This window comes from Loxodonta africana, chromosome X (genome assembly GCF_030014295.1).
Source record: "Loxodonta africana isolate mLoxAfr1 chromosome X, mLoxAfr1.hap2, whole genome shotgun sequence".
Classification (NCBI taxonomy): Eukaryota; Metazoa; Chordata; class Mammalia; order Proboscidea; family Elephantidae; genus Loxodonta; species Loxodonta africana.
This window is the reverse complement of record NC_087369.1, coordinates 136,476,790-136,500,066: the sequence shown is the minus strand read 5'-3', so window position 1 is coordinate 136,500,066 and position 23,277 is coordinate 136,476,790. Positions and strand designations below refer to the sequence as shown.

Here is a 23,277-nt window from a genome sequence, read left to right as displayed (position 1 = left end):
GGCTTTTTTTTTTTTTTAATCTTGCTTTTTTTTTTTTTTAGATTGCCCTTTCTGGGTTGACTTCCGGTTGCTCTGCCCAGTGTTCTAGTCTTGGGTTGATACCTGATATTATTGATTTCCTAACCAAAGAACTCCCTTTAGTATTTCTTGTAGTTTTGGTTTGGTGTTTACAAATTCCTTCAACTTGTGTTTATCTGGAAATGTCTTAATTTCACCTTCATATTTAAGAGACAGTTTTGATGGATATATGATTCTTGGCAGGCAACTTTTTTCCTTCAATTTTTTAAATATGTTATCCCATTGCCTTCTTGCCTGCATGGTTTCTGCCGAGTAGTCCGAGCTTATTCCTACTGGCTCTTCCTTGTAGGTGACTTTTCTTTTATCCCTTGCTGCTTTTATAATTCTCTCTTTATCTTTGGTTCGGCAACTTTGATTAGAATATGTCTTGGTGACTTTCTTTTAAGATCTACCTTATGTGGAGTTCGATGAGCATCTTGGATAGATATCTTCTCATCTTTCACAATATCAGGGAAGTTTTCTGCCAACAAATCCTCAACAGTTTTCTCTGTATTTTCTGTTATTCCGCCCTTTTCTGATACTCCAATCACTTATAGGTTATTTCTCTTGATAGAGTCCCACATGATTCTTAAGGTTTCTTCATTTTTTAAAATTCTTTTATCTGATTTTTCTTCAAATATATTACTGCCAAGTGATTTATCTTCAAGTTCAGAAATTCTAGCTTCTCCTTGCTCAATTCTGCTCCTCTGACTTTCTATTGAGTTATCTAATTCTATAATTTTATTGTTAATCTTCTGAATTTCTGATTGCTCTGTCTATGGATTTTTCCAGCTCATTAAACTTTTCATTATGTTCCTGAATAATCTTTCTGCGTTCTTCAGTTGCTTTATCTGTGTGTTCCCTGGCTTGTTCTGCGTATTGTCTCATTTCCTTCCTGATGTCTTGAAGGGTTCTGTATATTAAACTTTTGTATTCTGCATCTGGTAATTCCAGGAATGCACTTTCATGTAAAAGATCCCTGGATTCTTTGTTTTGAGAGCCTGTTGAGGTGATCATGGCCTGTTTCTTTATGTGACTTGATATTGACTGTTGTGTCCGAGCCATCTATAAGTTATTGTATTAGTTTATGCTTGCTTACTGTGTTGTAGCTGCTTGCTTTGTTTTGTTTTGGTATACCCCTATGGGTTGCTTAAGTGAGCTAGCTTGATTACTTTCGCCTTTGGAGCTCTGGTGTCCTGTACCCAGCTGGCTAGGGCTGTTATCAGGTATATCAGTCTAGCTGTTATCAGGTTTATCCATTCAGTTTTATTGTATGAATTCAGCTCAGGTTTCCAGGTAGCTGATATCAAGTGTGTGGTACAGGCTCCATCCTACAGTCTTAGAGGGGCAGGGATGATTGTTTATACCCGTATCTGCTTGCAGCAGGGGGTCACGCTCTGAACAAGGCAGGGGGCTGAGAACCGGCCCCTCAGTGTCTCTGAGGAAAACGCATCTCTGTCCCTAGAGCGTGCTGGTGGGTGGGCTCTGCAGAAGGACCATGGGCACCCAACGATTTTGTTGTAGGGACTGGGAGGTACCAGTTATCCCTGGAACCCTCTCACGGGTAGCCGGGTGACCCCTGTGGAGCCACCAGTCCTTAGGTCCCTGTTGTGGGTAGGTGAGGACTTTGTTTAATAGGGAAAGCAATGTCAAATGTCAAACACTGACCTCTCCACCTCACCGCTGAAATGGTTGGAGTTTGCCAACAAGGGCCTATTCTCCCGAAATAGGCCCACACAGGTCCATGCTCAAGGTCCACGGACGGTTTATGCCTGGACAGGAGCCGCTTCTGTCCTGCACTCCCCTAGTTAATGGAGCTAGCAAATTATCTTTTCCACCCAGTTGCAAATTTTTTACTTCCCCAAGGCCGGGAGGGCACCTCCAGGTGCTCACCAGGGTCTATGTCAGGCCTAGGGATTGAGCCACTGAAGCTGGTTGGGGGGGGGGGGCACGGTAAAATATACGCAAGTACATAGCTTTTGCTGAGACCGCCCTCCTGCTCAGGTTCCAGAGGTATGAGTGGGCTGTGTGGCTGGCTGCTCCTCCCTGAGGAAACTATGGCCAAACGCTAGGACCAGCCCGCTGCCACCACTGCCACTGACACAGCCGATCTGGGAATGGTGCCTGAGGGCTCCCTGCGATTCAGGTCCAGCATCTCCTCTCCGCTTCTGAATGGTCTCTTCCTTCCCCTGCCCCTCACTTCATTTTCTAAGCTTGCCTTTGATGCTCAGGGCTCCCAGCTTGTCACAGGTATACTCGTTTCACTTGTTTTTTCGGGTCTTTGTTGTAAAGAGGGCTCGACGGAAGCGTCTGTCTATTCCGCCGTCTTAGCTCCTCCTTTTGAAAGAACTCTCTCCCATCTATCTGATTCCTCCTCCCTCTGCCCCGAGCTGGCTTCAGAGACAGTGGAATTCCCTGGGCCTGAGATAGGTCCTGCTGCACTGCCTGAGACATTCTCCTGGCCTTGGAGAAGGAACAAATTAACAAACAGGGGAAAAAATCTGCCAGCTCCCCTAATCTGGGAATTTATAACAGAAGTGCTCCTGTCCAGGAACAAACAGTACACAGATTTTGAATTTCTTTCACCCCTGCATGGATCCAGGTGGCCCCATTTTAACAGCTAGGATCTTGTTAGGTTTCAAGGGTGAATGTGCCTGGGGTGTGACTTTAACTGTTTCAGTTGTGTGGTGGAGAGACGGATTTTTGACGTTTGATAGTGCTCTGCGTATTAAAGAGGGTCCTTAACTACCCACATCAGGGGCCTGAGGACCAGTGGCTCTGTCCATGCCACGTAGTCACCCACAACAAGCTTCCAAGGATAAGTGGTTCCTCCCAGTCCTTACAGTTAAAAGCACTGGGTGCCTATGGTACAGCTGCAGAGCCCACCCACCAGAGCTCTCTGGAGAACAGGGACGCACCTTCCTCCCAGACACTCAAGAGGAGGTTGTCAGCCCCCTGCCTTGCTCAGCATGACCCCTTGCTGCAACCAGAAACCTGTGCATGCACCAACCACCACTGCTCTTCTAAGATCATAGGTGAGAGCCTGTACCACACACTTGGTGACCACTCGACTACCTGGACACCTGAGCTGAATCTATACAAGAGTAGTGAATGGACTCCTTGTCTCATATGCCTGATAAGGGCTCTAGCCAACTGATGACAGGACATTAGTGCTTCAAAGGCTCCAAAAATCAAGTTAGCTCACTCAAATAGCCTATTTGGGCATATCAAAAAAAAGCAAGAAGCTGTAATACAGTGTGAAAACACAAAATAAATTAATTAATATGATAACTTATACATGGCTTGGAGACAACAGTTGATATCAAATCACATAGAGAAGCAGACTACGATCGCTTCAACAAACTCCCAAAACAAAGACTCAAGGAATCCTCCAGATGAAGATGTATTCCTGGAATTACCAGATGTAGAATACAAAAGATTAATATACAGAACTCTTCAAGAGATTAGCAGGGAGATCAGGCAATAAGCAGAACAAGGCAAGGAACACAAAGGTTAAGCAACTGAAGAAATTAAAAAGATTATTCAGGGAGAAAAACCCAGAAAAAATTTAATAAGCTGCAAGAATCCACAGAGAGACCCCAATCAGAAATTCAGAAGACTGGAGGCAGAGCCAAGATGGCAGAATAGACAGACGCTTCCCGTGAGCCCTCTTACAACAAAGACCCAAATAAAAAAGTGAAACGAGTATATTTATGACAAGCTAGGTGCCCTGCACATTAAAGGCAAGCTTAGAAAATGAACTGAGGGGCAGGGGGAGGAAGAGATGGTTCAGAAGCAGGAGGAGTTACCGGACCTGAATTGCAGGGAGCCCTCAGGCACCATTCCAGGGAGTGGAGGCGGTGGGCTTGTACTAGCGATCGATCACAGTTTCCTCAGGGAGAAGCAGCCAGCCACACAGCCTACTCACACCTCTGGAACCAGAGAAAAATGGCGCTCTTGGCAAAAGCTGAGTACTTGCGCATATTTTACCGCGCCCCCCCCCCCAGTGTTGGCTTCAGTGGCTGATTTCTCTGGGCCTGAGATAGTCCCTAGAGCCATCATCCCAGCTTTGAAGAAGGAATAAATTTGCAATTGGGGGAAAAGATAATTTGCCAGCTCCACTAACTGGAGGAGCTCAGGACAGAAGCAGCTCCTGTCCAAGCATAAATGCTCTGTGGACTTTGAGTGTCTTTCCCCTCTGCATGGATCTGTGTGGGCCTATTTCAGGAAAATATGCCTTTGTTGGCAGACTTCAACCACATCAGTTGTACAGCAGAGAGGTGGGTGTTTGATGTCTGACATTGCTTTGCCTATTAAACAGGGTCTGCACCTACCCCCATCAGGGGACTAAGGACTGGTGGCTCCACTCAGGTCACCCAGCCACCCACGACAGGGGTCCAAGGATAACTGGTACCTCCCAGTCCTTAAAATCAAAAACATTGGGTGCCCATGGTCTGTCTGCAGAACCCACCCACCTGTATACTCTAGGGAACAGGGACACGCTTACCTCAGAAACACATGGAAGATGATTCTCAGGCCTCTGCCTTATTCAGAGTGTGACCCCCTGCTGCAACTGGATACCGGTACCTACACCAATCACCCCTGCCCCTCTAAGACTGCAGGACAGAGCTTTTACCACACACTTGATGATCAGCTACCTGGACACCTGAGCTGAATTTGTACAAGAAAAGTGAACAGACTCCTAGACTGATATACCTGATAACATCTCTAGCCATCTGGGGACAGGACGCTAGAGCTCCAAAGGCAAAAACAATCAAGCTAGCTCACTTAAGCAACCCATTTGGGCATATCAAAACAAAATAAAGCAAGAAGCTATGACACAGTAAGCAAACACAAAATAAACTAATATGATAACTTGCAGATGGCTCAGAGAAAACAGTCAGTATCAAGTCGCATAAAGAAACAGACTACGATCGCCTCAACAAGCTCTCAAAACAAAGAATCCAGGGATCTTCTAGATGAAACTGCTGTCCTGGAATTACCAGAAGCAGGTTACAAAAGATTAACATTCAGAAACCTTCAAGACATCAGGAAGGAAATGAGGCAATATGCAGAACAAGTCAAGGAACACAAAGGTTAAGCAACTGAAGAACGCAGAAAGATTATTCAGGAACATAATGAAAAGTTTAATAAGCTGGAAAAATCCATAGACAGAGAAAAAAAAAAAAAACCCTAACCCTAACCCTAGAGCAATCAGAAATTCAGAAGATTAACAATAAAATTACAGAAATAGACAACTCAATAGAAAGTCAGAGGAACAGAATAGAGCAAGGAGAAGGCAGAATTTCTGAACTTGAAGATAAAGCACTTGGCACTAATATATTTGAAAAAAGTCAGATAAAATAATTTTAAAAAGAAAGAAGAAAACTTAAGAATCATGTGGAACTCAATCAAGAGAAATAACCTACAAGTGATTGGAGTACCAGAACAGGGAGGGATAACAGAAAATAGAGAGAGAACTGTTGAAGATTTGTTGGCAGAGAACTTCCCTGATATTGTGAAAGATGAGAAGATATCTATCCAAGATGCCCATCGAACTCCACATAAGGTAGATTATAAAACAAAGTCACCAACACATATTATAATCATATTTGCCAAAACCAAACTTTAAGAGAGAATTTTAAGGGCAGCTAGGGATAAACGAAAATTCATCTACAAAGGACAGTCAATAAGAATAAGCTCGGACTACTTGGCAGAAACCATGCAGGCGAGAAGGCAATGGGATGACATATAAAAAAATGAAGGAAAAAAATTGCCAGCCAAAAATCATATATCCAACAAAACTGTCTCTCAAATATGAAGGTGAAATTAGGACATTTTCAGATAAACAGAATTTTAGGGACTTTGTAAAAACCAAACCAAAACTACAAGAAATACTAAAGGGAGTTCTTTGGTTAGAAAATCAATAACATCAGATATCCACCCAAGACTAGAACACTGAGCAAAGCAATCAGAAGTCAACCCAGACAGGGAAATCAAAAAAAAAAAAAAAAAGCAAGATTAAAAAAAACGCTCAATACAGGGTAACAGTGATGTCATTATGTAAAAGAAGACAACATTAAAACAATAAAGAGCGACCAAGAAATGTAGTCATAGATCTTCCATATGGAGAGGAAGACAAGGTGATACAAAGAAATAAAAGTTAAGAATAAATTTAGAAAAATAGGGGTAAATAATAAGGTAACCACAAAGGAGACAAACTATCCTACACATCAAAATGAAATACAAGAAAAGAATAGAGACTTAGCAAAAACAAAATGAATAACAAGGAATATAAGGAAAGGACAATATATAAACATAACCTACTCAGCACATAAAATTATGTAGGAAAAAGAACTGTCAACAACACAAAAAAGACATCAAAATGACAGTACTAAACTCATACCTATCCATAACTACCCTGAATGTAAATGGACTAAATGCACCAATAAAGAGACAGAGCGTGGCAAAAAGGGTTAAAAAACACGATCCGTCTACATGCTGCCTACAAGAGACACACCTTAGACTTAGGGACAAAAACGAACTAAAACTCAGAGGATGGAAAAAAATATATCAAGCAAACAACAATCAAAAAAGAGCAGGAATGGCAATATTAATTTCTGACAAAACAGACTTTAAAGTGAAATACATCATAAAGGATAAAGAAGGACACTATATAATGATTAAAGGGACAATATACCAAGAAGATATAACCATATTAAATATTTATGCACCCAATGTCAGGGCTTCAAGATACATGAAACAAAATCTAACAGCATTGTAGAAGAGAGATAGAGAGATCCACAATAACAGTAGGAGATATCAAGACACCAGTTTCAGGGATGGACAGAACATCCAGAAAGAAGCTCAATAAAGACACGGAAGAGCTAAATGCCACAATCAACCTACTTGACCTCATAGACATACACAGAACACTCCACCGAACAGCAGACAAGTATACTTTCTTTTTCAACGCACATAGAGCATTCTATAGAATAGACCACATATTGGGCCATAAAGCAAGTCTCATCAAATTCCAAAACCTTGAAATATTACAAAGCATCTTCTCTGACCATAAGCCATAAAACTAGAAATCAGGAACAGAAAAAACAGGGAAAAGAAATCAAACACATGGAAACTGAAAAACACTTTGCTCAAAAACCATCGGATTATAGATGAAATTAAGGACTGAATAAAGAAGTTCATAGAATCCAACGAGAATGAAATCACTTCTTATGAGAATCTTTGGGACACAGTGAAAGCAGTGCTCAGAGGTCAATTTATAGCAATAAATGAACACATACAAAAAAGAAAGGGCCAAAATCAAAGAATTATCCCTACAACTTGAACAAACAGGAAGAAACAAAGGAAACCCTCAGGCACCAGAAGAAAGCAAATAATAAAAATTAGAGCAGAATAAAATGAAATAGAGAATGGAAAATCATTTGAAAGAGTTAACAAGACCAAAAGCTGCTTCGTCAAAAAGATTAACAAAATCGATAAACCACTGGCCAAACTGACAAAAGAAAAACAGCAGAGGAAGCAAATAACCCGAATAAGAAATGAAATGGGTGATATCACAACATACCCAGCTGAAATTAAAAGAATCATAACAGAATACTATGAAAAATTGTACTCTAACAACTTTGAAAACCTAGAGGAAATGAACAAATTTCTTGAAAACTAAACGAACACAAAAAGAGGAGGAACGACTAAATAAACCCGTAACAAAAGAAGAGATTGAAAAAGTAATTAAAAGCCTCCCAACAAAGAAAATCTGTGGCCCTGATGTCTTTACTGGAGAATTCTACTAAACATTCAGAGAAGAGTTAACACCACTACTGCTAAAGGTATTTCAGAGCATAGAAGAGGATTGAATACTCCCAAACTCATTCTATGAAGCCAGCATAACCCTGATATCAAAACCAGGTAAAGACATCACAAAAAAGAAAATTAAAGACCAATACCCCTCATGAACTTAGATGCAAAAATCCTCAACAAAATCCTAGCCAAGAGAATTAAACAACATACCAAAAAAAAAAAAAAATTCACCATGACCAAGTGGGATTCGTATGTGGTATGCAGGGTTGGGTCAACATTAGAAAAACAGTCAATGTAATCCATCACATAAATAAAACAAAAGACAAGAATCACATGATCTTATCAATTGGTGCAGAAAAGGTGTTTGACAAAGTCCAACACCGATTCACGATAAAAACTCTCAGCAAAATAAGAGAAGGAAAATTCCTCAACATAATAAAGGGCATTTATACAAAGCCAACAGCCAACATCATCCTAAATGGAGAGAGTCTGAAAGTACTCACCTTGAGAATGGGAACCAGACAAGGATGCTCTTTATCACCACTCTTATTTAACATTGTGCTTGAGATCCTAGCCAGAGCAATTAGGCTAGATATATAAATAAAGGGCATCCAGATTGGCAAAGAAGTAAAAGTGTCTGTTTGCAGATGACATGATCTTATACATAGAAAACCCTAAAGAATCCTCAAGAAAACTACTGAAGTTAATGGAAGAGTTTAGCAGAGCATCAGGATACAAGATAAACATACAAAAATCAGTTGGATTCCTCTATACCAACAAAGAGAACTTCGAAAAGATAATCAGAAATCAGTACCATTTACAATAGCCCCCAAGAAGATAAGGTTATTTAGGAATTAATTTAACCAGAGACATGAAAGACCTAAAAACAAAAACAAAAACAAAAAAACAACTACAAGACGCTACTGCAAGAAACCAAAAGAGAACTTCATAAGTGGAAAAACATATCTTGCTCGTGGATAGGAAGACTCAACATTGTAAAAATGTCTATTCTACCTAAAGCTGTCTATAGATACAATGCAATCCTGATCCAAATACCAATGACATTTTTTAATGAGATGGAGAAACAAACCACCAACTTCATATGGAAGGGAAAGAGGCCCAGGATAAGTAAAGCATTACTGGAAAAGAAGAATAAAGTGGGAGGCCTCACACTACCTGATTTTAAACATATACTGCCACAGTAGTCAAAACAGCCTGGTATTGGTACAACAACAGATACATAGACCAATGGAACAGAATTGAGAATCCAGACATAAATCCATCCACCTATAAGCAGCTGATATTTGACAAAGGCCCAAAGTCAGTTAAATGGAGGAAAAGAGAGTCTCTTTAACAAATGGTGCTGGCATAACAGGATATTCATCTGCAAAAAAAGTAAAACAAGACCCATACCTCACACCATGCAGAAAAACTAACTGAAAATGGATCAAAGGCCTAATTATTAAATCTACAACGATAAAGATCATGGAAAAAAAACAGGGACAACGCTAAGAGCCCTAATACATGGCATAACGACTATACAGAACATTACTAGCGATGCACAAACACCAGAAGAGAAACTAGATAACTGGGAGCTCCTAAAAAATCAAACACCTATGCTTATCCAAAGACTTCATCAAAAGAGTAAAAAGATTACCCACAGGCTGGGAAAAAGTTTTTAACTGTGACATTTTCGATCAGTGTCTGATCTCTAAAATCTACATGATATTGCAAAAACTCAAAAACAAAAAGACAAATAACAGAATTAAAAAGTGGGCAATACAACAGAGAACCCCTGAGGGAGCTAGAGAACAGTGGGATGCAGACCCCAAATTCTCATAAAAAGACCAGACTTAATGGTCTGACTGAGACTAGAAGGACCCTGGCGGTCATGGTCCCCAAACCTTCTGTTGGCCCAGGACAGGAACCATTCCCGAAGACAACTCATCAGACATGGATTGGGCTGGACAATGGGTTGGAGAGAGATGCTGATGAGGAGTGAGCTACTTGCATCAAGTGGACACTTGGGACTATGTTGGCATCTCCTGTCTGGAGGGGAGATGGGAGAGTAGAGGGGGTTAGAAACTGACAAAACGGTCACGAAAGGACAGACTGGAAGGAGGGACCAGGCTGACTCATTAGGGGGAGAGTAAGTGGGAGTATGTAGTAAGCTGTATATAAGTTTATATGTGAGAGACTGACTTGATGTGTAAACTTTCACTTAAAGCACAATAAAAATTATTTAAAAAAAAAAAGTGGGCAAAGGATATGAACAGGCACTTCACCAAAGAAGAAATTCAGGCAGCTAACAGATACATGAGGAAATGCTTATGATCATTAGCCATTAGAGAAATGCAAATGAAAACTACAACGAAATTACAGTTCACTCCCAAAAAGTCGGCATGAATCCAAAAAACACTAATAAATGTCGGAGAGGTTTTGGAAAGACTGGAACACTTATACACTGCTGGTGGGAATGTGAAATGGTACAACCACTTTGGAGATCGATTTGGTGCTTCCTTAAAAAACTAGAAATAGAACTGCCATATGATCGAGCAATCCCACTCCTTGGAATATGTCCTAGAGAAATAAGAGCCTTCATGGGAACAGATACATGCACACCCAAGTTCGTTACAGCACTGTTTACAATAGCAAAAAAGACGGAAGCGACCAAGGTGCCCATTGATGAATGAATGGATAAATAAATTATGGTATATTCACATAATGGAATGCTACGCAAGGATTAAGAACAATGATGAATCTGTGAAACATCTCATAACATGGAGGAATCTGGACAGCATTATGCTGAGTGAAATTAGTCAGTTGCAAAAGGACAAATATTGTATGAGACTACTATTATAAGAACTATAGAAAAAGTTTAAACACAGAATAAAATATTCTTTGATGGTTACAAGGGTAGGGAGGGAGGGAGAGGGGTATTCACTAACTAGATAACAAATAAATCTGTTTCCATAAAGATTACAGCCAAGAAACTCTACAGAGCACAGTTCTACTTTGTAACACGTGAGATTACCATGAGTCAGAATCAACTTGACAGTAACCGGTTTGTTTATTTTTGTAACAAAAATAAATAATACAGTTTGACATATATCATTCCAGACATGCAAAGTTTAAAAATATGCTAGCTTTCTAAAGATTCTTTTAGAAGGCCATTTGAGATGGAACTGATGCTGCTTTCTAGCCATGAGACCTTTGATAAATAGTTTTCCTCTCTGTACCTTGGTTATAGTAGAAAGGAATTATTTTAGGTGAAGGGAAGGACAACACACAATACAGGGGAAGTCAGCATAACTGGACTAAACTAAAAGCAAAGACGTTTCCTGAATACAACGAAATGCTTCGAGGGACAGAGTAGGAGGGCCGGGGGTCGGGGGACCATGGTTTCAGGGGACATCTAGGTCAACTGGCACAACAACCTTTATTAAGAAAACATTCTGCATCCCACTTTGGTGAGTGGTGTCTGGGGTCTTAAAAGCTAGCAAGCAGCCAACTAAGATGCATCAATTGGTGTCAACTCACCTGGGGCAAAGAAGAATTAAGACCACCAAAGACACAAGGTAATTATGAGCCCCAGAGACAGAAAAGGTCATATAAACAAGAGACTACATTAGCCTGAGACTGGAAGAACTAGATGGTGCCCGGCTACCACTGATCACTGCCCTGACAGGGAACACAAGAGAGAATCCCTGATGGAGCAGGAGAAGAGTGGGATGCAGATCTCAAATTCTTGTAAAAAGGCCAGGCTTAATGGTCTGACTCAGACTGGAGGGAACCCGGAGGTCATGGTCCCCAGAGCCTTTGTGAGCCCCAGATTGGAACCATTCCTGAAGCCAGCTCTCCAGACAGGGATTGGACTGGAGTATAAGATAGATAATGATACTGGTGAGGAGTGAGCTTCTTGGCTCAAGTAGACACATGAGACTATGTGAGCAACTCCTGTCTGGTGGCAAGATGAGAAGGAGGAGGGGGACAGGAGCTGGCTGAATGGACACAGGGAATACAGGGTAGAGAGGAGGAATGTGCTCTTTCACTAGGAGGAGAGCAGCTAGGAGTACATAGCAAGGTACGTATAACTTTTTGTATGAGACTGACTTGATTTGTAAACTTTCACTTAATGCACAGTAAATAAATAATTAAAAAAAAGAACACTCATATTTGCCCTATATTCCCATAGGGATTTCTCACTTAGAATAAAAATCACTTGATCTATCATCTATCAATCCAGTCCAATCCAATCCAATCCAATCCAATCCAATCCAATCCAATCCAATCCAATCCAATCCAATCCAATCCAATCCAATCCAATCCAATCCAATCCAATCCAATCCAATCCAATCCAATCCAATCCAATCCACCCACCATCTATGTATCTATCTATCTGTCTAGGAGTCCCTGGGTGGCACAAAGGGTTAAGGCCTCGAATTTTAGCTGTTGAAACTCACTCAGATGCACTTTGGGAGATAGGTCTGCAATCTGCTTCCAAAATGTCACAGCCTTGAAAACCCTAAGGAGCAGTTCTAGTCTGCACACATGGGGTTACCATGAGTTGAAACTGACTTGTTGGCAACTAACAACAACAATCTATCTATCTGTCTGTCTATCTACCTAAGGATCTCTGGTGGTGCAATGGTTAAGTGATCAGCTGCTAACCTAAAGGTCGGCAGTTCAAACCTATCCAGTGGCTCCAAGGAAGAAAAGACCTGATGATCTGCTCCTGTGAAGATTACAGCCTAGGAAACCCTATGGGGCAGTTATACTCTGTCATATACAGGTGCTATAAGTCGAAATTGATTCAACGGCAATGGGCTTGGTTTTTATTATTATTATTATAATCCAGTCTCAGTCCTAAAATGCTTACATATGTTTCATTTAATCACCACAAGAACCTATGAGGTAAATGTTCCCATTTTTTGTGAAAACAGGCTCAAAGAGACTGCCCAAGATTCAATAGTTATGTGTTTCATCAACTCTAAGACTCCATGATTACAAAACGCACTGCTATTTTATGTACCATCAAAAAGATTTCAAAAGCTGTCAATTAAACGATGATATACCATTGAATGTAAGCCACATATTGACTTCGGAGATGTTAAAATATGAAATAAACATGTGTGCCTTAGAATTAATGAAATATGGTATTAAGTGGTAGAAATATGATTCCATCCAAGTGTGAATCCAAAGAACTTGTCATTAATCAATACACCATAGACATCCTTAGACAGCCAATAGATGTCCTTCACTCTAATCCCCTCACTTTACAAGTTAAAAATAAGATTCAGAAAATGGGGGCAACTTGCTCAAGGTCATACATACAGCTAGTAAATGGAGGAGTCAAGAAAGGCAGCCAGGTTTCTGAGACACAGATTAGTACTCTTTACACATCATATTCCCATTTAAGAAGCCTGTCTTTTCCTCTAAGTAAACAGGCATCACAAAAAACACCAGAATGCTATGTGTAGGATGAAGTGTTAGGTGTTTCGTGTAGGATGAAGTGTTAGGTGTTTCATGTAGGAGCTACATCCACTCAATAAAGGATTTCATCTAAATGCTTATGTCAAATACATGTCCTGTGTTAAAGATAAAAGTTTCTAGCAAAATAGATTTAATTGGCTTAATTAATATGCCATTCACTTCATTCCTTGCAATTGGCTGTTCATAGATCTTCAGTAAATAAAAAATAAAAGGCAACATTCTAGGGTTATGAAGTTGTAAAACAGATTGTTTAAAATAGTACATGCAATAAAATATTTTTAAAAAGTACGTTTCTGATTAGTTTTATTTGCATAATTCTTTCTCACGTTTGTCTAATATTTTAAGGGGATATTGTCTAATATATGTAGGATGGGGAGTAATGGAGGGGAAGAGGGACTCTTTTGCAAGCAATTGTACTATAAGGTTAGAAGCACTTGACTCATGTAGACATGTATGACTATATATAGCTTCTTCATACACTGATATTGGTAAACAGGTTTTAAAACATACTAAAGTAACCATCAATATAAGGAGATGCCAAAACTAACTACTAGAGGAAACAAAGGCTGCAAAGGAAAAGGCTATTCAAATGAAAGTGATATATAAGACCACGTAGATTCTGTGCTATAAAGTTGAAAGTGCTGACACTTACCCTTCGGTTCATGTTCATTTGATTATTTCTATGCTCCATCTGTTTCTTGAAATACTCATTCCTGTTTTTCATTACAAATGACCTATTGTTAATCATAAAAGGTGACAATTTAAAAAGTAATGCTTTACTTTGAAAGAAAGTTATTTAAGATATGTCTTTCATTATACATATTTAAACATCTAATTTAAGGCTAAACACTAGATGCAATTAAAATCCAGAATAGTGTTTTTATAAATCCTTTTCATTATTCCTGCAAAAGTGATTCTCAGCTTAGGTGTAATTACTTACTGCATGCCCAACAAAGATCAGAAGTTAACCAAGCATATGGATATAGTTAAATATTTTTGTTTAGAAATTTACTTTTCAGGAGCTCATAAGATGTTTTTAGTTGGTATAGCACTCCAAAGTCATGTCCAAATTTCTCCTTTCACATATTAAGAAATTGAGACCCAGAGATGTAATTTGTCCAATGTCATATACCTAGTTAGTGATGGAGCCTCATTCTTATGTTGCTTCAATTAACTCATGCTATTTATTTATATGCTACTAGTGGTCAATTCCTTAGAAAAATGTAGAACAGATTCTTGCTGGCATCTTTTTCCGAGAAACAAGAAAAGTAAGTGTAGGGTACCTAGTAAAAAAATGGGGCTGAGGAAAAGTGAAGAATTTGGGAATAAAAATATGGAATTCAAACAATCAGTCTAAAAAGACATCTGTCTTCAGAGTGATGCATAGCATATTAGGAATTTGTATCTCAGAGATCTGATCTAGCAATCAAAATCAGGCCTGAATCTATTTCAAGAAATACTTGGAATACAGCCTACTGTTAATATCCAAAGAGATGCTGGAGAGGTAATATGATGTTAGTTGCCACTTCATAGTTGACGTTTAAATAGCAAGCACTCCAAAACTAAGTACCTCATTTCCTCTGAAAGTATTTGTCTATATTTCAGAAAAGCTTTCACAAGGGGGATGGCCCAGCTAATGCAAAGACATGCAGATTCTACCATTCATTTTATGTAAGCTACTTAGTGGTGGTACAAAAGACAGTTTTCGTTCTACTATCCCTCTCTGCTTACATATCACTCTAGCCCAAGGAAAGCATCTGACAGTGGATATTATTTCCACATCAGGAAAGTGGAGAAAAAACTGAAATTGTCATCAGTTATTTTGGAGGCATTAAAATCCAAATTCACACCTTGTTTGCAATACATTCTGTTTTAGAGTTTTTATTGGGAGTCATATTGGTTTATAAAAAATGAAAAAAAATCATAAATAAACAATATTCTATATATGCTATAAAATTTTTTGAGGTGTTTGCCCAGCTACCTGGCTTTCATTCAGACTACACTGGGCTTCTTAGATTGATGACTTGTTTGTCTAAGGCAGAAATGTACTTGGCACTTCTGGTTTGTCTTTACTGTCTGGTGAAGCTGGCCTGAGGGGAAAATTTTGTGTGGGAGCATGAATCTAGTGAAGTCCTCATTTTATATTTGGCACAGAAACAAACTCCAGTTCTGATGGATATTATTAAATCTAACTGGTCAACTTACGTATATTAGAATGGAAAGTTATGTAATAGAATAATTAATTTCCAAAGATCAATTATAAAAATACATTTGTACTCTGTACCTTATGTGCTCTTTAGTAACAGTTCTACATCTGAAAACTTTGACCTTAACCAAACAAATGCTATTTATTTGTGCTGAGTAAAGAAGATAAAATCTAACAAAATTGTTTTTTATGAAAATGTTTACACAAAAATATAGGATTATGTCATTGGACAAATAATGTAAATGGACTTTTCAGTGCCTTAGTGAAAGTGTTACACTACTTGACAAACAAAAATTGATGTGTAAAATGAAGTAAAACACATGAAAATCCCTAATAAATGCAGAAATATGAATTGCTTATCACCAATATTTTGTAGCAAATTATTTGTACACTGCTAATATCCGTGCATAATGGAGCCCTGGTGGTACAGTGGTTAAGAGTTACAGCTGCCAACCAAAAGGTCTGTAGTTCCAATCTACCAGCTGCTCCTTGGAAACCCTATGGGGCAATTCTACTCTGTCCCATAGGGTTGCTCTGAGTCAGAATCAACGTGACAGCAATGGGTTTAATATACATCATGCCTGATAAAGTACAGGGTCAGCAAAAAAGAGGAAGACCCTCAATGAGGTGGACTGACACAGTGGCTGCAACAATAGGCTCAAACACAGCAAATATTTTGAGGATGGCGCAGGACTGGCGGTGTTTTGTCCTGTTGTACATAGGGTTGCTATGAGTCTGAACTGACTCAAAGGCACCTAACAAAAACTACAACGCTGCTATAACTAAAAGCCAGTTGCCATCAAGTCAGTTCTGACTCAAGGTGACCCTGTGTGTATTTCAGAGTAGAATTATACTCCATAGTGTTTTCAATGGCTGATTTTGTGGATGTGGATCACCAGGCCTTTCTTCTGAGGCAGTCAAGTGTGTTATCACCTTTTGCTCCACCTCAGGACTTCACTAAAATAAGTGGTTGGAGTCTTTTTCATTAAAATGGTGTCTACATCAGACATTGTTTATGTACATGATAATCCACACATATTTTAGAAGTGATTTTTTGTGGAGCTGAAGTCAGTAATTCAGTGCAGTTGTTAAAAAGAACTAAAATATTTGACTAGCCATTTATAAGCAGTGCAAACTGAAGGCAGTCACTGAGAAATTCAAAGTAAAAGTAAATTTTTATTCAATTATCTAACCAAATGCAGTAAAATGATTTTTGGTTTTTAAAAACTCAACTTGCAAAACTATTTTGATTTCTATGCCTTCATTTGCTAGAGCAGACAGAACTAGCTTAACAGTTTTATAAGGCAACAGTGAATATATACAATATATTACAAATATTTTCAGAAGGTTAGGGTTGCATGTATGCATAAAATGGGCAGAATGGGCATCATCTGCGAAGGTCTGATTTGAGGAAAGCAGAAAAGTGCAGCTGCATGATACACCTACCTGCTAAGGACTCTCTGATGGCCTCTTTTGAAGAAGACAGAAGAGGGAAACACAGAAAATTCATTATCAGCAATTATATATTATCAATTTAGCACAGCTTATTTTTAGATTTAAGTGGTTAGCTACTAACTGAAAGGCTGGCAGTTCAAATTCACCCAGAGGTGCCTCAGAAGAAAGGCCTGGTGATCTACATCTGAATTATCACAGCTGCTGAAAACCCTATGGAGCACGGTTCTACTTGGATACACATGGGGTCACTATGATTCCAAGCTGACTCTAGGGTAACTGGTTTGGTTTGGTTGTTAGGGTAACTAGCCTAGCCGTTTGGAAGGTCCAAAGGTAATGGGGCACTGAATCAAAATATTTTGATTATGAGGAAGGCTCAGTAGAAAAGCCTGGGCTCTGCCAGGTAAGTCAGGTCTAGGTGGAACAACTTAATGGGGCACCTTGGGACTGGATGGTAGAGGACATCAGCAAGTTGACAAAACACTGATGTCATTTACATATAACCCTCATTCTATTAATATATTTGTCACCATGCAATTTCTGTTACAACAAACACATGTTTACCCATTAAAACACATCGCTAGCATAATGTACTAATGATTTATTATATTTTTACCTGTCAACTTTGGACACAACTCTGAGTGATGTTTTGAATCTTCCTACTGGTGAGTATCTTCGATATCTTCCTGACTGGCCATGAGATCTCTCTGAGTGGTCATAAGATCTCTCTGAGTGGTCATATGATCTCTCTGAATGATCACGGTATCTCTCCGACTGCCCACGAGATCTCTCCAATTTGCTTTGAGATCTCTCAGATTCGCCACGAGATCTCTCTGAGTGGCCACGATATCTCTCTAAGTAACCACGAGATCTCTCTGATTCACCATGAGATCTCTCTGAATGACCATTAGACCTCTCTGAATGAACATGATATCTCTCCGATTCACTACGAGATCTCCTTGATTCGCCATGAGATTTCCTCGATTTGCCATAAGATCTCACTGAGTAGCCATGAGATCTCTCTGAATGACCATCATATCTCTCCGATTCACCATGAGATCTCCTCGATTCACCATGAGATCTCTCTGAGTAGCTATGAGATCTCTCTGAATGACTACGGTATCTCTCCACTTTGCCACGAGATCTCCTCGATTCGCCATGAGATCTCCCTGAATGACTATGATATCTCTCTGATTTGCTATGAGATCTCTCCAATTCACCACAAGATCTCCCTGATTCACCACGAGATCTCTCTGATTTGCCACGAGATCTCGATTCGCCACAAGATCTCCTCGATTTGCCACGAGATCTCCACAATTCACCACGAGGTGTCTCTGATTCACCACCAGAGCTCTCCGATTCATCACGAGAGCTCTCCAATTCGCCAAGAGAGCTTTCCGATTCACCACGAGTGCTCTCTGATTCGCCACGAGAGCTCTCCGATTCGCCATGAGATCTCAATTCACCACTAAATCTCTCTGATTTGCTACGAGATCTCAATTCACCACTATATCGCTCCGATTTGCCACGAGATCGCTCTGATTCACCACAAGATCTCCTCGACTCCCCACGAGATCTCTCTGATTCGCCATGAGATCTCAGTTCACCACTAGATCTCTCTGATTCGCCACAAGATCGCTCCAATTTGCCACGAGGTTGCTCCGATTCACCACGAGATCTCTTTGATTCGCCATGAGATCTCTCCGATTCACCATGAAATCTCTCTGATTCACCACGCGATCTCCTCGATTCACCACAAGATCTCTCCGATTCGCCCCGAGATCTCAATTCACCACTAGATCTCTCTGATTCACCATGAGATCGCTCTGATTTGCCATGCGATCTTTCTGATTCACCACAAAATCTACTCGATTCACCATGAGAGCTACTCGATTCGCCACGAGATCTCTCTGATTCACCCCGAGATCTCGATTCACCACTAGATCTCTCTGATTTGCCACGAGATCTCTCTGATTTGCCACAAAATCTACTCGATTCACCACGAGAGCTACTCGATTCACCATGAGATCCCCACAATTCGCCACGAGATCTCTCTGATTCACCACTCGAACTCTCCGATTCTCTACGAAGTCTCTCCAATTCACCACGCGATCTCAATTCACCACTAGATCTCTCTGATTCGCCATGAGATCTCTCTGATTCGCCACAAGATCTACTCGATTCACCACGAGATCTCCTTGATTTGCCATGGGATCTCCACGATTTGCCATGAGATCTCTCTGATTCGCTATGAGAGCTCTCCGATTCGCCATGAGAGCTCTCCGATTCACCAGAAGAGCTCTCCGATTCGCCACGAAATCTCTCCAACTTGCCACGAGATCTCTGTGATTTGCCATGAGATCTCTCAGACTGGCCGTTAGATCTCTCTAAGTGGTGTTGATTTTCTGCAAATTGGCCTTGAGATCCTTCTGATTTGCCTTCTGACTGATGCTGGTTCCCCTCTGAGCGGCCTTTGTTCTTCTCTGGTTGGGCCTTACAATCATCACTGCAAGCCTCCTGCAAAAAACCCCCATTTTGCAAAACAACTTAAACATATACTCTATAATTTCATTAAATCATAATAATATTTGCTCAAAACTGTTTCTATAGGCAACTGTTTCTTTTAGAATTCCATAGCCCTAGTTTTATATACTAAATAGTTTTCAGAACTAATTTGCAGAATAGTTCTGATGTCCCATGTCCTTGGCACAAAGAATATTATGCACCTCAAACTTCAATAAAATAAAAAATAAGGAAACCCAGTTGCTTTGCTAACTTGAATATATTCCAAGGTCTTCTTCTACCTACCAGATTCTGGGTGTATGTTTTACCCAAAGAAACAACAGACTCCATGACTTTATAGTTGAGAAGAGACAAAATAGTCAGTAATATTTTGTCGCACAAAATCCTTAAGATGAAAGGAAAGAATTAAAAATCATACTGTTTTATTCTTCATCTGCTCAGTTCTCATTAAAAAAGCTCTCTCTAGAGTTGGAAGCTGGCAAAATTGTCACGAAAGGAGAGACTGGAAGGGTTGACTCATTAGGGGGAGAGCAAGTGGGACTACGGAGTAAGGTATATATAAACGTATATGTGACAGTCTGACTTGATTTGTAAACATTCACTTGAAGCTCAATAAAAGTTAAAAAAAAATTAAGTATTAAGTGTATTGGAACATAAAGGAAAGCTATACCTGAAGGTGCATTCTTACCAACTTATCAACACGAATTCCAATATAGGGCCCCATATGCTCTTGGCTTTTTGAGGCACTCAGTAATATTAGCAGATAATAAAGTAAATTTTTATTTGAAATTCTTTATTTGAAAATCCTCTAATAAAGATTGTTTTGGTTACTAAAAAAAAAAAAAAGCTCTCTCTCTTCAATATAAATTGAAATTAATTCTAGAGAGAAAGACAAATTAGGTGAGGGGAAAGTGAGCTATAAAGGAAGCAGAAAATTGGCTCAATGCTGTTCAAGTAAACTGGCCTGGCAACAACTAAGCCTTTCTACCTTTTCAATTTTTAAACCAAAAGGGCAATGGAGTCAATCAGCCAAATGGAAATAATGGCACCTTTGATAATTCCTTATGATGCTACATAAATGTAATTAGATAAGGTCATATGGACCACGCTGAGAAATCCAGCTTCTAGTAAATGTTGCTTGGCAAACAAAACATGCCCCAGATCTGGCATTGTGACTTACTGCCAGAATACTACCAGAAGCTGGAAGTAGCTGATAAAAAGCAGGGGAGTTACTGGCATAAAGAAAGTTATGTGCATAAAACTTTAATAAAGTAAAAACATGAAGTTGCTTTGCTAAAGAATAATGCCCTAGCCACTGCCAACTGCCCAGCTTATCTACTGAAAAATATAAAGAAGGAGAATGAGTGGAATGCACATGTACTTTTTCTCTTAAGTGACTGGTTTGGGAGCACAGTGTGTCAGCAGGAAAGACAATATTGAGAGCCATCTCCTAAAGACCCAATTCATTTCCAAAAGAGCTTGTAGTCCTTTTAAAAGTGTCTATATAAGAAATATTTTCATCACCTTAAATACTACAGATTTCCTACCTTTAGAAAATGAAGTGCACATTAGTTTCTTTATAAAAAAGCAAAAAAAAAAAAAAAAAAACCTCTCTAGAAAAGAATTATATTGAATAAATACAATTGCGTTCTACTGATATTGAGAGATTAAATCTTGGGAACAACAAAGCTAGCTAATTAGAATTTCAAAAGTATGGTTGAAAACTAATTGTTATTCAATTTACTGGTGAAATAATTACACTTAAATTTCTTCAACACAGGGTACTTTTTTCTGGTAAGTTTTGATATAATGGCAGTCTCAAAAGTATAAGAAGTAGGATGCTTTCAATTTGAAAATACTGTTTTTCAATAGTCTCAGTTCATTTATCCATCTCAGAATGTAACAGAAGGTCATGTCCTTTGCAATCTTTATTAAAAACCTCCTCATCCTACAAGGCCCAGATGAAATGCCATCTTCTCCATCAAGCTTTCCTAAATCCCCTCAGTCAGAATCAATTACTGTATCTTCACATTATACAACTTAAGCTCTGTTAGAACACTTATTGTATCCTGCTTTGCATTAAATTTCTTTCTCTCCCATCACCACAGATAATATGTCAAGCAATAGTGTTCTGAAACCTTTGCTAAATATTTGCTGAATCAATTAAAATTCACGATTTGCATTTAGATAATCTGTTGAGAAAGCTTTAACCTCTAAAACCATCATTTTTTACTAAATGACCACTAAATAGCACCTTGTGAGGAGGCAGTCCTTCAAACCGGTCCTGGGGCCATGTCTTCCCCTTTTCTGCCCCCACTAGACTAATACTGATTGTATTAAGGGGGAAAAGAAGTAATTTTCTAAATGTTAGATTACCCAAATCCAAAAGCCAAGGGGGTCAAATACGGGATAAAAAAGCTTGACTTTCTGGAAAATAGCCCGAGCAATTAAGGTTAACTTTTGTCTTTCAAAAACAGCCAGGCCATACTTAAACATATGTAAATGATTGGGAGCACCCCATTCATCTCCTTGGCAACGAGTCTCAGGAAGGGAGAGGGTTTGATGGGGCCCCCACCCCTCCTCATCTGAGGCTTGCCCAAGTAGCTTTGGAGTATAAAATGGCCGAATTGGGGGCTTGGTGGTCTCTTCAGCTATGGTGCTAGTGGAGCACGCGTAGCATTAAGCTTACAGTTCACCTTAGTGGATCTACCCGGCCAAGGGAAGACCAGCAGAAGGTAAGCCCCCATTGTGTCCCTCAGCCACGATGCCAGGTTGAGGGCATGTGTGGAAGACTTCTTTATAGCTACTGGGCCAGCTTCCAGAAGCCAGGAGGGACCAGCCTGTCATATAACTGCCCCATTTAAGTCCCTCACCCATGACTCAAAATACGGTGTGTGTGGAAGAGTCATCATCTCTGCCCAGACAGTTTTTGAGCCAGGGGTACGGCTCACCACGGAATTTGTCTTATTGTATACTATATGCATTTCTTTTGTAAATTAAAAAAAGCTACCTTCTATGTGCTATGTACTATAGGGTCGCCATGAGTCGGAATCGACTCGAGGGCACTGGGTTTTTTCTGGGTTTATGTGCTAACATGTGTTCAGGATCTGATGTTTACAGAGCAATCCATATCAGTTATTGCTGTCTTTTTTCTAACGGCTTCCTGGCTATCTAGAAAATGGGGACTACCTGCGAGTAACAGGCATGGTGGCCGTGTTCTCTTACACATCTTCAGATGAATCAGTTCATAGGCCAAGCTGAAACAGTAGCTACAGTGTCAGCTTGTGAATCTGGATATCGGCACCTCTCAAATTTCTGTCAGGGACTGGCTCACCTATGCCAATTTAGACGTGATGGATTTGTAAAACTACAGTCTGTCCCATCTGTTGGTTCCGGAGTGTATTTCATATCTTATATCATCTGACTTCTGACTTTAACAATTCATTCACGAGGCTACTAAAACTTTTTATATTATAAAAACTCTATTAGGACAAAAATGAGAATGGTTATATAGGACTAATCACAGGAGTCAATCACCTCTTTTGGCATTTTATAAATTCAAAGTTTCTAGTGGTGATTGACAGTGGCAAAAAGCGAATGTTTATAAAAACAGTTACAGGGGAAAAAAATCAACTAACAAATTTTGAATCTAAATTATGTCCAAGGCACCATAGAGGAATATTAGGAAACAATTGCTGCTCTCAACAGAACTTAAAAGAATCCTT

At 39.6% G+C, this 23,277-nt stretch overlaps 1 protein-coding gene across 1 annotated transcript in view; it reads right to left on the bottom strand.

Annotated features, from left to right (window-relative positions):
• Positions 1 to 17,159: 17,159 nt before the first annotated feature.
• Positions 17,160 to 23,277, bottom strand: part of LUZP4 (leucine zipper protein 4) — a 36,742-nt gene continuing 30,624 nt past the window's right edge. Inside the window, 3 exon segments of the mRNA XM_064278470.1 lie at positions 17,160 to 17,748; positions 17,751 to 17,904; positions 17,957 to 19,546. Coding sequence (XP_064134540.1) covers positions 17,642 to 17,748; positions 17,751 to 17,904; positions 17,957 to 19,546 — 1,851 coding nt within the window. The 3' untranslated portion in view covers positions 17,160 to 17,641.